Source organism: Plutella xylostella, chromosome 22, assembly GCF_932276165.1.
Source record: "Plutella xylostella chromosome 22, ilPluXylo3.1, whole genome shotgun sequence".
NCBI lineage: Eukaryota > Metazoa > Arthropoda > Insecta > Lepidoptera > Plutellidae > Plutella > Plutella xylostella.
Genome location: NC_064002.1, coordinates 10,203,488 through 10,220,435, shown reverse-complemented (window position 1 = coordinate 10,220,435; position 16,948 = coordinate 10,203,488). Strand labels below are relative to the sequence as shown.

Genomic DNA, 16,948 nt, shown 5'->3' with positions numbered 1-16,948 from the left:
TGATTTCAAATCGGTAGAGGTACCTATCTATATTGTATTTTATATATCTAAGTTAGTATCTATTACGACTAGCTGTAATTAATAAACAGAACCATTTTTTAATTCTTTTCATATTTTCTTTTTAATTTGTTAACAATCGTAATATTTGTAAAGTTTACTTCATACACTTAAAAAACAAAAGACTACCGTCACACGTCGCCCAACGCCCTCACCATCTTCTCAAACACCTCGACCCCCCGCACCAGCGAGTCTACATGCAGCCTCTCGTCGTGGCTGTGCAGCAGCAGCGGGGTGCGGGGTGCGGGGGAGGGGGGGAGGGGGGAGGGGAGACCACGAGCAGAGCTGGTGCAGGGAGATAGATATACAATTATACAGTATGCTACTACAGCGGAAACTGTAAGTCTGTCGCGCTTAAAAATAAATCTATGATAGCTCGTTTTTAAACCAATATACCTATTGCGCAACTCGTCTTCCGATATATGGAGAATTTTTTAATATCAGAATTTGGAATTAACAAGAGTAGTACTCGTATTTAGTAAGATAAACCTTTAATTTCACAAAATTTTGTTTTGATACATTTAAAAAACAAAAGAAAACCGTCACACGTCGCCTAAAGCCTTAACCATCTTCTCAAACACCTCGACCCCCCGCACCAGCGAGTCTACATGCAGCCTCTCGTCGTGGCTGTGCAGCAGCAGCGGGGTGCGGGGGAGGGGGGACAGGCCGAGGGCAGGCACCCCCGCGCGCCGGAGGTATTGTGCGTCAGTCGCGCCCGGGCAGATCACTGGGGTTAGGGTGTAGCCTCTGGAATATGAAGAGATTATAGTTAAACGTCATAATGGTTTCTGTTTCCGGTAAACGTGTTCTGGAGGGGAGACCGGGACTAGGCAAACGTAGTGTAGGACGCCTTCCGGCTAGATGAGGTGATGACTTGCGAAAGATGGCTGGTAATGATTGAATGCGCAAAACTATAGATCGCATTCAGTGGCGTGCTTAGGGAGAGACCATGTATGTCCAGCGGTGGACTGCTATAGGCTGATTATGATGATCATCATTTCCGCTCTCTGGGTTGGCTGGCTAGTCTGAAAATAAGGGGATATGTACAAAGGTTCCACTGGACAAATAAAACGTATTCGGACAGGAACTTCGCTCATTGACAGAATAGAATAGAATCGTCAGACCGTATTAGCACACTACTGGACATAGGCTTGCTGCCTCGGTCTTCCTCGTCCTACCTCGACCAGCTCACCACGGATGAATGAATTACTTTAGAATACTTTAGATTACAAATATTAAAAGTACCTACTCTTAGATGGAGATGAAAGTTTTACAAAAATTTTAATATCTAAGATAAGAAAAGATACAACCGCGATCTCCAATATCCCTCAAGCCAACTTACTCTTTCTCAGCAGTGTCTCTAATAGCGACCCAGAACGGGTTGGAGTCGTCTATGCGGGTGTTGGGCACCTGCACCTTCTGCTGCAGCACCTCCATGGTCACGTCTCCAGCCTCCTCACACCATGCCAGGACCTGGAGGGGAATAGCTTTGATGATCATCAATAAATCAATTTAGAAATGAAGAAGAAAAAGGTCCAACGATATGTAGGGTTGAAAATCATTGTAATATTTGATTCTTGTATACTTAACCCTTTTCTTGGAAATATTTTTCCACCAAAAGGTTGTCTGGATGAAATCGCTTTTAGCGATGATACCGCCATTTGGACGCAAATAAAGAATAACTTATCTAATAACGGCAAATCGATGCAGCTCTGCCTTATATTTTTAAACCTATGTATACAGCAGCTATTGTGGGCGCACCGAATAACATAAAGTACCTTATTCTGAAAGTCTTTGAGGTTTTCTTCTGGAGCGAGCCTCACGTCGAACTTCGCTGAAAGACTTTCAGGAACCACGTTCACCTGGACTCCCCCCTGTACAAAAAAAGAGTTTTTTTTTTACTAAATAAGTACCTAATTTTAATGGATAGGCTACGAATAACAATTGTTTAAATGTTGATAAATGTCTACCTTTCGGTTTTGACCATGATTTATATAAATGATGTGTATGAGCCACTCATACATGAGATTAATTGAGGGCGCGCATGTAAGCGCTGTCATCAAATAATCTCATGTATGAGTGGCTCATACATACATACTCGCACTCAGGGCCCTGTACATGATGACTGATTGTATTTCGACAGTTAAATCGGCAATTTTCCTTATTTCCCTTATTGTAAAACTAACACCGATTTCTTCATACCGTGTCAGTGACAGACACTAGAGCTATACAGTGCGACAAACTTATCTGTTCCGGTGAGAGCGAACTAAATTGATCCATATCTCATTATTTACTAATGAATTATATATTGATATAGATTAAATGGGTTTACTGAAACCACAAGAGTGAATTACCACTACTGGCAAACTTAAAATCTTATAGAATGAAGAAATATTACACATTTACGTGAGCTGTCACCGGAACAGATAAGTTTGTGGCACTATACTAGGGTTTGTCACCGTTGTGAAGACTTAGCTAGTCAGTGTGTGTCAGATTAGTGTCAGCATCTGACTTGCCACGGTGAGCCAGATGCAACAGGTGGATACGTCACTTGACGAGGATCCTTCCATGCAGCCTCACACTGCCAGTTTTGGGATCAGTCAGGTTTGACAAAACTTTGAGGTTCTCCTTATAATATAAGTTATCAGTGCAAAACAGCACGCGCTTACTTCCAGTACAGTAAGGTTGATGGAGGTGACCAGCCCCAGTGGAAGACCAGACTCCAGTTTCTTTCTCTCCTCAGTTCGCATCTCAAACAGCTTCTTCATCACGTAGTGGAGCTGAAACAACACAATCAGCATCATCATCCACATTAACGAAGCCGTATGAAGATGGACGGCATTTCAAACAGATTCTATATTATCGCAAATATTTAAAGCTCCTTTCTACTCCTAATTAGCCGCCGTTTTCATAATATTTATTTATCTGCACTCGTTATACGGTAATTTTGCATAGCACGGGTCGCAAGATGCGCATTACGAATTACAAGACGAGGCAAAAAAAACCGTCGTGTTCGCTCTCGAGACCGCGCGTAGTCAATGAGAGTGACGCAACACATTTTCCACGTCTTCTCGTGCGATTCTTACGCTCCGTGCTAGGCATGCAGGATTAAACTTCAGTAACAAGTTCACCTTATCCCCGACGGAGTTGGCGGGCAGCAGCGCGCCGTGGCAGGGCGCCGCGCGGGCCGTCAGCTTGAACGCTGCAACCAATTCATGTATAATTAATACACTCACGAGCGGTGGTAGCTCAGTCGGGTAAGCGCCTGCTTCTCACGCCAGAGATGCGGGTTTGAATCCCGGCCCTGACATGAACCAATGAGTTTTTTGAATTTAAGTACAATGTATACCATCGCTCTTATATACGGTGAAGGAAAACATCGTGAGGAAACTACATCTAGATATGTGAACCCACCAACCAGCGTGGTGGGAAATGGTTCAAGCTTAGGAAGGCAGTTAGACCTTGGGGATATGCACAAAGGTTCCACTCGAGAGAGCCAGGTGCAGGTACCTACACCCCCACAGAGAATAGAATAGAATATAATACACTCACGAGCAATAAAAAAGTTCCAGTGACAATAGCACAAATTACCTAAAACGTCTGCAACATTGAAGTAAATTTTAACAGCGCGACAGAATTTTACCACCTAAAAAAGGAAATATTTTGATCAAATTGTATAAATAATGTTTTAAAAAAGTGGGGTAATTCCACAATTCGGTGTCATCATTTTGTAAGTGGAACCGTTTTAATTGCTCGTGTCGAGAGTGTATACTCGATCAATCATCATCAACATCATCATTATGCAGTAGGCAAATAAGTACTTAATTAAATTAGTGACTGATACTGCAATTATATTTTCGATAAGTATTACTTGTTAAGTATGTAGGTATATTGGCGTGGCGAAAACGTTAAAAAAAGGTTGTTTCTGCCGTCTAGCTTCTACGTAAGTACTAGGTATGAGGGGGTTTATTTCTAGCAAATGGAATTAGCGTTATGAATAGTTTAACCTAGCCATTTTGGGGACAGATAATAAAGTAGTAGGTATACTCAGGGACTTGACTTTGGGTATACGGTATTCTATACTTATATTATTTTTTTTCAAACGAGTACTGAGTATGTCTTTCACACATTTACGATATTAACAAAGTGAGATGGGTCATTGTCAGGACCAATACAACGCAGTAAAAAAATAGGGGGATCAATAGCAACGCAGTAAAACAATTTCAGTATACGTTTGTAAAAAAAATATACTATAATCATGGATAAGTAGGTGGTACCCCATTTATGCATAATATTACTGTGCTAACTTGTAGGGTCGGTCATTGTTGGTTTAGGTACTCTACTTGATAATAGATGGCGTTGATAGCAGTCCCCTACATCGCGGTATGGTTGAGTTTCTGAACCATACAGATTCATTTGTAAATACTTGTATAATTTAGTGCCTAGTCAAACCAGCCAACCGTCAAAGAGGGTTTGTTCGTTCGTTTGGCTCGGCACCCACAAGTGTCTAACAGTCAAATTCATAGAAAATAGTTAAGAAACATAATGTTATTATGATACAAATTCTTATTTAAGAAATCGCATTTAACGATTACGACAAGACTTACAATAAGTAAGTAAATAAATAAAAGTTTAAAGAACTTACTATTATTGTAAGTTTAAAGAACTTTTATTTATTTACTTACTATTATTGTAAGTACTCTAATTTTTTATTCCGCGAAATTCTGACATTTTATAAGTGATACCACTAAAAAGCTCTTCATCGAAAAAAGGTAAAATTTGTATCAATTTAAGGGCAATATTTTTTTAATGTTTTCATAGAAAAACATAAATCTAAATATTTACTTGCTCAAGTGAAGTAGGTAATACAAAAATAACAAATATTTCAATACTATAGCTGTTGCCACGAGCTTCGCTTCACCTTAATTAGTTTTCCCGTGGGAATTCCGCGATAAAAAGGCTATAATAGCTTATGTGTTAATCCAGGGTGTCAGCTAACTCCATTCCAAATTTCATTAAAATCGGTTCAGTTGTTTTGACGTGAAAAAGTAACAAAGGTACACACATACTCACAAACTTTCGCATTTATAATATTATAAGTAAAATCACGACTCACGACCATTGTATCGAATTAATTTTAATTACTTTATTTTATTCTTTAGCATGGCATCACTTGCTACTAAATTCAGGGATAACAAACCTTTTTAATCGATTTCAAATAAAAGATTCTCAATTCGGTAAGTACATAATATGTTCGGTATACAGGTACCTATGTAAGATTATTGGAACTGTACCATATTAACATATGACAATCCATTAAGCCTAATAAAGAAATATGAAAATTTTTATTGTATAAGTATGTTTATACAGGGTGTTGCAAAAAGGGTATACTAAGCCGACATCAGCATGTGCAGCATGGTATATCTAAACCCGAAACTAAAATCAGAATTTCAAAATTCGCGAAAAAAATATATTTATTTTTCATAGAAACTTGGATGGAAAATGATATTTTTTTTTCGCGAATTTCCAAATTCTGATTTCAGTTTCGGGCTTAGATATACCATGCTGCACATGTAGGTTTCGGCTTAGTATACCAATTTTGCAACACCTTGTATGTTTGTTGGTATGTATGTTTGTCCACGAATATCTATTTTTTTTTGTGAGATTTAATGTTTGATTGTGATTTTTGAAATTTTTTTGCACTTCCCTACTTTCTGCTCCTGAACCTCCTGCAGGTTGACTGGTTGAGAATGCTCTTAGCATTAAGTCCACCTGATTGTACATCTACTTTTTTAAATTGTTCAATAAAAGCATAAATAAATAAATAAATAATATCTCGGAAACGATTGATCCGATTGTTACTATTCCTTTTTAGAGTTCCGTACCTGAAAAGGAAAAAAGGAACCCTTATTGTTGTCCGTCTGTCTGTCACCACCCTTTTTCTCAGAAACGGATAAAGATATCAAGCTAATATTTCATATAGATGTACATAATGATGAAATTACAAATATAAATATATATAATTATACATAAAGACAAAATATCTCCGGTAAGTAGACTTGTATGGAACCCTCAGTGCGCGAGTCCAACTGGCAGTTGGCCGGTTTCTTATCGTTGACCTTTCGCGTTGTGATAGTTTGTTGATTTTTATAAACGTTATGGAGCCACAACCTGGCCCTTCCCAGGAAGCGGCCCCATCTGACAGAGCACAAGAGTCAGACTTTCTCTCTCCCAGAAAGAAGCGTCCTCGTGGTTCTTTTGCGCCTAACGTAAAGACCATCATTCTAAATATTTAAAAATATAATATAGAAAATTGTCCGGATACAACTGATGTTCAGACTCGTATTGAAAAAAGTACCCAGCCAAAAAAGGTTTGTAATCTCTGACATGTCAAAAATTGATAACTGTCAGAATTCCGTGAGATTAAAGATTATAGGTTAGACGACTCGAAATTACCCTGGGGGCTAGAGATGTATTTTTTTTGTTCTAGTATTGTCCAATATGTCCAAATTTATACCGAAAGATTTAGTATAATCGATCATTTTCATTTAAACTTCCTGCCATTATATTAGGTCCTTACATATGAAATTGGCGTTTTGTCGTACTGGCCACTTTGATCTCAAATATTACCTTTATGGTTAGGAATTCCAAATTCAAATTCATACAGCTATTTACTCATGCATTTGTGTTTTAAACCCCCTAATTCATTTGTTTTTTCTTCTTTTCTTTTTTTCTTTGTGTCACTCTGTTTACAAAATGGAAAACTTGAAATATCACGTTATTTACGAGTATGAGTTCCACCGTGGCACCAGTGCTGCAGAAACGGCTCGAAGGATTAATGATGTGTATGGTGACGGTGTCGCAAAAGAAAACACAGTGCGTTTTTGGTTCCAACGTTTTCCTTCTGGAAATTTCGACCTGCAGAACAAGCCTCGTGGACGGCCGGAGACCAAAGTTGATAATGAAGAATTGAAGGCTATTGTGGAAGCGGATCCATCGCAAACCACGTCCGAATTAGCTGCAGGCTCCGGTGTTAGTGATAAAACTATTCTAATCCACTTGAAGCAAATTGGGAAGGTGAAAAAGCTTGAAAGGTGGGTACCTCATGAATTGAGTGAAGCAAACCGACAATCGCGCGTCGACTGCTGCGTTACGTTACTCAACCGGCACAATAATGAAGGAATTTTAAATCGAATCATTACCTGTGATGAAAAGTGGATCCTCTACGATAATCGGAAGCGCTCATCACAATGGCTGAACCCTGGCGAACCAGCCAAATCCTGCCCTAAGCGAAAATTGACTAAAAAAAAAGTTGCTTGTAAGTGTTTGGTGGACTAGTGCCGGTGTCGTTCACTACAGCTTTCTTAAATCTGGCCAGACGATTACGGCAGATATCTATTGTCAGCAACTGCAAACCATGATGGAAAAGCTAGCTGCTAAACAACCGAGGCTGGTCAATCGCTCTAGGCCACTGCTGCTTCAGGACAACGCTAGACCACACACTGCACAACAGACTGCTACCAAATTAGAGGAGCTTCAATTAGAATGTCTTAGACATCCACCGTACTCTCCGGACCTTGCTCCAACAGATTACCATTTTTTTCGCAATTTGGATAACTACTTGCAAGGAAAAAAAATCAACTCCGATGGGGCAGTCCAAACCGCCTTCAAAGATTTTATTGATTCCCGCCTCATTTTAGTAAAGGGATCAATGAACTACCTATGAGATGGCAAAAGTGCATACATAGCAATGGTACATACTTTGATTAATTTAATATATTTCATTTAAAAAAAAACGACTTTATGTTCCTCCTATAGAAAACGCCAATTTCATATGTAAGGACCTAATATATCGATAACTCTGCAGAGTGATTTGATTTACTTGTAAGGTAATTGGATAATACCAGTCCTTATAATAAAAAAATGGTCCGTTTACGTTACGGGCCAACTGTCCCATACCAACGAGTTAAAGGATTAATACTAACACAAGCGTCTTTTGCAACTGAATTTAGGTTAAAAGGAAACAAAATTTACCTAATAATTATAATCACTATGAATTATAGTCCGTCCGATGCCCATCTTAATAGTTAATTTCACAAGCAGGGGAAGTACTAGACAAGATTTAGTGCTGATTAATGTTGCGCCTAGAGTCTAGACCTAGACAAACGATAGTATCTAGGACTCACAAAGTACAAATATTATGAAACATGTGCTTATTCGCGTTATCTCCTGTAAACTGGGGAAGTTTACGATTTATGAAGCAACCGGTACAGTGGGACATACGTTAAACGTAGTTTATGCTTGGCTCGTTCGTTCGTGCATGTCGTAAGAGTATAAGAGTAATTTTCCACCGTAGTGGTTACATTAATGTTTCTCCCACTGTACTCTTACATGCAAATATATAGCCAGTTCGTGTAAGTACATGAAACAGTTTAATTATTTACTTCTTTATCAGGCCACGTATTACCATAGAGTTATAAAATTTGAATAGTTAATTCTTTTTATTATGAAATTTCGCAGCAAAATTAGATTATAATTATTAAAAGATGGTAGTTATACGTAGAGATAGATAGAGACTCGATACACAGTCAATAAAAGAGATGAACTTTTCTCAAGGTGACATATGATATGAGTGGACGAATATTGAATCAATATTTACACACAAGCTCTATTGTTGTTGTATTCTTCAATCCATCTTTTACCTCTGACACAGTCTGAAACTGCGAAAATAAGGTGAAGGTGGATGCTTAATTTTTCTGTTGACTTCTTTATACATAACCTGCAGTCATTCATGGTTGGTATAGTTAGCCATAGTTTCACCATAGTCTGTTAGATCATTAACACCGCTGTTACATTGTTAAGTGTCATCTAAAATAAAATTTCTACATTCAATTCTTGACACATGTGTCAATAGACAACAACTAATGCCTTTTTATATACTACTTACCAACAGGGTGTTAATGATCTAACAGAGTATGGTGTAATAGACGTCCTCTCCCCGTAGAACACAACGATGTCGTCGCCCAGCTCGGCGGGCGGCATGGACTCGTCCAGCTCGAGCCCCACATTCATGGCGCGGAACTGAGGAGTCTCCGTGAACGCGTGCATGCCTTCATATGCCCTGATTATACCTACTGAGTAGATTACCGAGACAGTAGCCTCGCGCACTACTAGAAATTAAGGAGTAGGTACTCGGCCGAGGTTACTGTCTTCTTCTGTACTTGTTATTCTATGCTGTCTTGTCACTCTACTCGATAGGTGTGGTGTAGTCAGGGTTATAAGCTGAGGATAGATGCTTGCTTAACTCTTCAGTTCACTTCTGCACGTAACATGCATCAGCTGTAATAGCTAGACTCACGTATAGACGTCCTCTCCCCGTAGAACACCACGATGTCGTCGCCCTGGTCGGCGGGCGGCATGGACTCGTCCAGTTCTAGCCCCACATTCATGGCGCGGAACTCAGGAGTCTGCGTGAACGCGTGCATGCCTTCTGCGCCGCCGATCTCCTCATCTGTGGTGGAAATTATACAGGATGTTAATAAAGATTATAGTACGCTGAAAGGGGGTGGCTCGCGTGTCTACTGCTACTAGCTTGACTACTAACTATGTACTAGCATATATCGCGATCTTCACTTCCCTTTAAATGGTTTTCTGTGAAGTTCAGGATAAAGCACATCTATGTGTTAATCCAGCGCGTCAGCTTACTTTACATTCAATACCAAAAACTTTCTGGAACTTATCCGACGCCCTTTGCTTTCGAAAAGGTTGTTTTTTTACTGAATTGCGTAGCTCAAACCTCATACCTGGCACAATGGTAACATGCACAGTCCTCCTCAGCCGCACCCCAGCTTGCATCAGCCGTCTCACCGCCTCCAGGTGCTGAATAGCCAGCTGCTTGGTGTCCTGGCTGCCGCGGGCGTAGATCCAGCCGTCAGCCGTCAGATGCGCCGAGAACGGGGGGTGAGTCCAGTGCTCCTGGAATAGGGTAGTTTTTAGTGGCGAAAGGTTCTTATTGGTTTCCCTTTAGATAGACTGATTTGATATTTAATATGTGCCTCAGATGTTTCATGATAGATGAGCATATTTATTTCACAACGCCTTCGCTTATGAAGATAGGTAGTATAAATGGCATGAAAATCTAAACTCTTCTTTTTCAAATTATTTTTGTGTGTCGATGACAAAATACTAGAGCTACGTTCATCATCGCAGTGAAAGGCTGAAAGGATTGGCCAGTCAGATTAGCGTTTGTCGCATTCAACCGTCTACCACTTTTGCAACAACGATAGCGCCTAATTATAAAGTAATAGTTACAGCTCACATAAACACAATTCCTGCCATGAATATTTCTGCCGAGTTCGCAGTGGACCAGCATGATGGGAAATGGTCCAAACTTAGGAAAGCAGTTTAGACCTTGGAAAATGCACAAAGGTTCCACTCGAGAGAGTCAGGTATTTACACCCCCACAGAGAATAGAATATACGTATGTTAATACAGGGTGTCGGCTTCCCGCGAAAAAGTAACACAGAGTTTCGCGTTTATAATAGTTACGCTCCCGAACAATGAAAACATTAATCCTCCATCCGAAATGGATAAGGCCAGTTTATTAACGCCGTCTGCTATGTTGATGTACATTTAACAGCGCATCAGAATATTACCAAGTAAAAATGTAAATGTTAATTTCAAATTTTAAATTAAGTATAAAGTTTTAAAAAATTGGAGCTGTATGCATTAGGATGACCCCAGACGTGGCAGTAAAACAATTATTTAAAAGCTCTAAAATCATGACAGGTGCTGGAGAACTTCAGTCTCGTGATCAGTGTATTATTGCAAAATATTTAAATAACTATGATAAAATTTGCATGAATTCGCCATGGAAATCTATTATACCTAAGAACTTACTAATATTATGTTAATTGTAAATATTGTAATATATTTATACTGTTTTATCTTACTTTCATGTGACTAATTTACTTGCAAATCTTACAATGTACTTACCCACGTATGTTGGCACGTGTTTCTTACTTACTTCACAAATCTAAGTACAAAAACCGGCCAAGTGCGAGTCGGGCTCGCGCACAAAGGGTTCCGTAGCAGCAAAATTACAGTTAAATCAACCTATCTCAAAAACTATAAGAGATACTTTGATCAAACCAAAAATCGTTGAAAGAGTTAATTAGCATGCATCACCTCTATTTTTTTTAGAATTTTATACCCCGTAGTTATAAAAATAGAGGGGGGGGGGGACATACTTTTTACGACTTTGAGAGCTGATATCTCAAAAACCGTTCACTTTAAGAAAAATGTTTTTTAGAAAACTTTATATCATTTTAAAAGACCTTTCCATTGATACCCCACACGGGTATGTACATCGAAAAAAAAAATTTCATCCCTCAGTTACATGTATGGGGGGCCCCACCCCCAATTCTTTTTTTTACTATTTAGTGTCATATTTTTGTAGCGGTTCATACAACACATATTCCCATCAAATTTCATCACTGTAGTACTTATAGTTTCCGAGTAAATCGGCTGTGACAGACGGACAGACGGACAGACGGACAGACGGACATGACGAAACTATAAGGGTTCCGTTTTTGCCATTTTGGCTACGGAACCCTAAAAACGAACTTCATGGTCTGACTAGAAAACCTTTCTTTACAAATTCGCACTTAAATTTTTCATATATTATCATTTAAGAAGGAAGGTACCTAGGGTAACGTAACGTACCTTGGGACGCTTGTACCTCGGGACAATGATTTTATTTTTAAAACTGGCAAATTTAACAAAGTATCATTCTACCCTATGCGTAGTGTTTTACTCGCTTGGCCAAACTAGTGAGTCTCGTGATCATACCGGGATCGAGTGTGAGGTGAAGACAAAATTAAGTTTTTTGGAGACAAAATTTACTTTAGTATAGTTTTTTGAGTTACTTTATCTCATTGAGGCATGCTCAAAATTGAGACATGGATATCACGTATATATTTTCAGTTATTTTATTTTTATGATACGGCAATTATCTGAAAGATTCCTAACATAAAAATAAAGATACTGATTTTTTTTTGTTAAAAATTGCTTTTTTGTGCCTTGGGACACAATTAAATTTGTACCTTGGGACACTATTTCCTATGGTTTTGTACTATGGAGACTGCTAACTTCTAAATTACGTCTTATATCTCTGTTCTTATAAGTGGCATAGTGAAACTGGAATGGAGAGAGTTGCAGTCAGTCTGGAACGTTTGAAACAAGCAGTAGATAAAGTAAAAACAGGAGAAAATATTCCTATTTATTTTATATAAAGTGAATGTTCCTTTTTGTAAAAATATAATTTCGTTATAAACTAATGATAATATGATGTCAATGTAATTATAAAATTTCGATGATTACAGGACTTTTTGCTAAAAATATTATAAATCAATTTGTCCCAAAGTACACTTAAGAGTGTCCCAAAGTACAAACGTGTAACGTACCTTGGGTCAAAACAAGCATTTTTACTTTAATCTTAATTTCAAAAAATCTGGCTATTCCAAAGCTCCACCACAAATACTAGTGATAAAAGATTATATATCCTACCGAATAAAGTAAATTTCACATTAATATCTTAGTTGTAAGCTGCAATATCTTCATTCAAAGTTGGGGTAGTCGAAAGTGTCCCTAGGTACGTTACGTTACCCTACTTATCATAACAATAACGTATTCACAAATATACACTTCTATTCTATTCTATTCTTTTCTGGTAGGGGGCGAAGTTCCTGTACGTGGCTCTCTCGAGTGGAACCTTTGTACGTATCCCCTTGATTTCAGCTCAGCCAGCCTAGCTCCCGAGTAAACTGGAGTAGCAAGCCTGGGTGTTGCAATAGCTGAGATAGGCGCTCTGTTGGTCCAAGAATAGATAATCTTGTTTCTGTAGTAGGTGGACAAGCTAACAGAATATGTTCAACCGTCTCATCTACTTCCTTACATGTCCTACATAAGGGACTAGTTGAGTTACCTATGGTATATAAGTGTTTATTCACGCAACAGTGTCCTGTTAATAATCCTACCATTAATGATACGTATATTACTACGGGACGGTAGCGTGTAAATTTATAGTTGTGTGATGGAATGAACGCTTTAGTTTGTCTACAGTCTACTCGGTTTTGCCACTCGTGATTGTGTTCGGATAGTGTTTTATCTGTAAGACATTGCCTTATTGCCTTTGGTGACAGAGTAATAAATGGTTGTGGTTGTGTTATAGGTAGGATATTCGACCCCGTTCTCGCTAATCGGTCAGCCTCGCAATTTCCAATGATATCGTTATGACCTTTCGTCCATTGTATTGTTACATCTTTCAAAATGCTCAATGTTTCCAGTGTTCTGTGACATTCTAAAATTAAATTAGATTTTGTCGCAGCTCTTCCTAAGGCACATAGAATAGCCATGCTGTCTGTGTAGAAGCATATCTAGCAATTTTTTGTGTCTTTTATTTGTGTAGCTCCGTCAAGTAGGCTGGCGTGGCGGCTGGCTGAAAAACAGTAGCATTATTCCCAAAGCTGACAGAGTATTCCAGGTTGAGTTCCGGGCAGAATACTCCTCCACCGCTGCCCTTTTTGTTTTTAGCTCCATCGATGTAGATATTGACGTCGTAGTTATTGTCATCCAATGTGCACGGATCTCGTTTGATAGTGTAGCTTCTATCGAAGATAAAAGTTGTTATCATAGCGTCGCTGCATTCAGTGGACCCGGGCGCCGACATCTTGGCAGTGTCAAGTATCCGGCCGGCTGTGGCCCTGTGCAGAATTCTTTGTTGACCAAAGTCCAAGGTTACTTAGCCTTATCGCCGCCGCTTTGGCCTCCTGCTTGATGATCATATCAAGCGGCGGAAGTCCAAGAATTATCTCTAGGGCAGCTGTTGGAGTTGACTTCATACAGCCGGTAATTGAAACACAGGCAAGTCTTTGAAACTGTCGTAGTTTGTTTTTCACAGTGGTGAGGTTTGATCTTTGCCACCAAACTACTGCTCCATAGGTTATTATAGGTCTGACCACCGCTGTGTACAGCCATTTGCACAGCTTCGGTTTTAATCCTCATTTAGATCCATCCAACAAGTTTACTAGTTTGATAAAGAGATATTGTTGCTTTACTCAGGGTCTTGTCAATATGCTTAGACCAGCTTAAACGGTGGTCTAGCCATATTTTTCCTCATTTGTCAACTTTAAGGTTGTATTAAATAGTTTAGGTAGTTTTAAATTGCCTATTTTAGTCTTTTTAGTAAATAGCACCATTTCTGTTTTGGTCGGGTTCACCGATAGTTCATGTTAACACTTAACATAGGTAGGTACTTTATATATTAACCAATGAATTTACTTAGAATTTGTTGTGTTAAAATTAAAAATTATCATCAAATTAATTTTGTTTTCAAGAAAACTTCTGCAAATTTTCAAGAGTTGTACAACAACAGTTGTTCCAAATGACCTACAGAGTCACCGCTTTCAGCTTACCATACTGTTTATCTTTTTGCAACACCCTGTATATTTGGCTTACTACAACCACCATTATATTTACACCCTGTATACCCAGTATACCTCATAAACCGGCACGACATCCATATGTGAGTTGAGCATGATGGACGGCAGCTCTGGACATAGGCCCTGCCACGTGATGATGACCACGGGCTTCCCTGGGACCACATCCACGACCCTCATAGGCAGGCCCAGGCTAGCGGCGTATCTCCTGAAGAACGCCACACATGGCTCTGGGGAATTTTGAAAGAAAAAGTTTATGTAAAGGAGATAGCGATGTTTGGTATGTATAATGTCGGGACATGATGAATGTCTGAACTATGTTGGTATGGAAATTAGAATCATCATCAGCCTATATAGTTGAAGCGGGTTCCGTTCATCTGGCATAATCTTTATTGACCAAAACTCATTTCGCATAACTCGTATGGTCTAAACTTTTTTGGCCGAACCATCACTTTGCCAAGACTTATGTGGCATAAGGCTCGTTTCGTCTAGAACTCTTTAAGGCACAATCTTTATACACCTAAGTTTCGTTTGCTCAAATTTATGTTCGTCTATACCTATGTATAATCTTGTTTCTCCTAATGTTATCTTAATAAATAATATATTAAGTATGTAGTAAATGTAAAAATTGTGGTATTTTTCTCCTAAATCCCGAAAATTGCGATATTGTATGATCAAAAAATCGAAAGTTATCGATCAATATAATTATTACAAACCCCATGAGATCTAAACCTAAAAATAGGTGCGACGACGAGCAAAGCGAGGAGGAGCGTGTTAGGTGCACATGTTCATCAAAACCAAAGCGGAGCGCAGCGAAGCGGAGCGAAGCGGAGCGGAGCGTTTTCCAAACAGCGGAAACAATACAAGGCACCAGTTTGCGCTATGTAGGGAGACGCTCCGTAAAAGTTAAAGCCAAACGAATATTATTACTTTGTATAAACCTATGCCATAGCATTATTAGGCTATTCAAGATTTGGCCATACCATTACTAGGCTAAACAATGTTATGCGAAATAACTTTTTACTAAACGAGATTTATGCCATACGATTTTCGGCGTAACGAGACTTTGACCAAACGTTACTATGCAATACGAGATTAGGCAAAAAAATCTTATGCCAAAAAAGGTAGAACCAGTTGAAGCAGTCCACTGCTGGACATATGTAGGCCTCTCCCAATACACGCCACTGCATGCAATCTATAGCTTTCCGCATCCAATAATTACCAGTCAACTTTCGCAAGTCTTCACCCCACACCAGAATACGTTTATAAATTAGAATAATGAGGTGTTTATAGCAATATCTGGTTAAGGCCCGCCCCATACACGGATTGCTTGCAGGGGGCTCCAAATGTCCCTCCTACAGTCAGGATCAACTGCTTCAAGTTACGACTGCATAGTGGACTACAGACTTTTACGTGCGTACAACATACACGAATCCATCAAGCAGTTGCAACTGCTTCGATAGTTGGCAATCTCAAGCTATAGACTCTGACGGCAAGACCGGTCCGTGTATGGCGGCCATAAGTGTGATACATATTTTTATGCCGTACCTATATTATTATTTTTGGATTATAATTGTTATTTTGTTGTACCAATAGTAATCCAGAAAGTTATCATATCTTCATGCTATCACACTGAAATGATAAAGAGCTATCTATTATTTAAGTAAATAAACTAAGAACAGAACCCGTACTAAAAAAATATCTACTTACAACCTTTTTTTCGTGCTTTGGATCCCCAAGTTATTAAAAAATCCCCTGCTAAGCTTTAGTGGAAAAAAGTTGATAATCAACTATCGTAAATCGAATCCTGTTTGGTCCTCTCTCTAGCCTTTCTAACTTACAGAATAGTAGTTAGTATTTTTTTTAAATACATTGGTATATAGAATCAAATACTTACCATAGTCGGGATTTGGATGAACGCTTTCTATTCTAAGATATTCTCTGAACAGCTGAACACTCTCAATATTCTCCCAGCGAGCCATGACGTCCAGTGGCAATGTACTCCGATAAACAACTGACAGTCAACAAATAGCAATATTTACTTATATTAGCTAGTACATAATACTCGTATCAGCTACAGTCATTAACTTATTGTTGATTTAGAGCTCTAGTTGAGATTTCTCACTCGCATTGTGCGGCGCATTGTCAATAGTAGCTACAGTTTACGTGTGGGGACCGCAACGTAGCGTGGGACGCCCTCCATTCTGCAGAATCTGGAAGACTGTTTAAAGGTAGTCATAGTAAGAAAAATGCCTCTCATACCAGGGAGGTAACTCAAAATCAGTGGTTTGTCCCTAAGGGCAAACATATGCGCTGTGTTGCTTCCCTTTTGGTCTGCTTCAACACACACATTTCCCATAATTTACCTGTACCTAGATAGGTACAGGTAAATT

At 39.0% G+C, this 16,948-nt stretch overlaps 2 protein-coding genes across 2 annotated transcripts; both read right to left on the bottom strand.

The window, feature by feature from the left end:
* Positions 1 to 580: 580 nt before the first annotated feature.
* LOC125490264 (aminoacylase-1-like) lies at positions 581 to 1,533 on the bottom strand. The gene is made up of 2 exons (XM_048628924.1): positions 1,400 to 1,533; positions 581 to 804 (listed from the first exon to the last, which is right to left on the bottom strand). Exons 1-2 carry the CDS (start codon positions 1,492 to 1,494, stop codon positions 600 to 602), a joined length of 300 nt encoding a protein of 99 aa, XP_048484881.1. The 5' UTR covers positions 1,495 to 1,533; the 3' UTR covers positions 581 to 599.
* Positions 1,534 to 1,642: 109 nt separating this feature from the next.
* On the bottom strand, positions 1,643 to 16,611 carry LOC105396315 (aminoacylase-1). Its single transcript, XM_048629127.1, has 8 exons — positions 16,453 to 16,611; positions 14,616 to 14,785; positions 9,861 to 10,032; positions 9,416 to 9,568; positions 3,189 to 3,259; positions 2,727 to 2,837; positions 1,799 to 1,931; positions 1,643 to 1,683 (listed from the first exon to the last, which is right to left on the bottom strand). Exons 1-8 carry the CDS (start codon positions 16,535 to 16,537, stop codon positions 1,643 to 1,645), a joined length of 936 nt encoding a protein of 311 aa, XP_048485084.1. The 5' UTR covers positions 16,538 to 16,611.
* Positions 16,612 to 16,948: the final 337 nt, after the last annotated feature.

What these genes read in the sequence shown, in the direction of transcription:
- LOC105396315 (XM_048629127.1), bottom strand. Translation starts at nt 16,537, where the DNA reads ATGGCTCGCTGGGAGAATATTGAGAGTGTTCAGCTGTTCAGAGAATAT. An exon ending in TCATCCAAATCCCGACTATG is followed by an intron (nt 14,786 to 16,452) that starts GTAAGTATTTGA and finishes AAAATTCCCCAG; the next exon opens with AGCCATGTGTGGCGTTCTTC. An exon ending in CGGGGAGAGGACGTCTATAC is followed by an intron (nt 3,260 to 9,415) that starts GTGAGTCTAGCT and finishes AATTGGTTGCAG; the next exon opens with CGTTCAAGCTGACGGCCCGC.
- LOC125490264 (XM_048628924.1), bottom strand. Translation starts at nt 1,494, where the DNA reads ATGGAGGTGCTGCAGCAGAAGGTGCAGGTGCCCAACACCCGCATAGAC. An exon ending in AGAGACACTGCTGAGAAAGA is followed by an intron (nt 805 to 1,399) that starts GTAAGTTGGCTT and finishes TTCATATTCCAG; the next exon opens with AGGCTACACCCTAACCCCAG.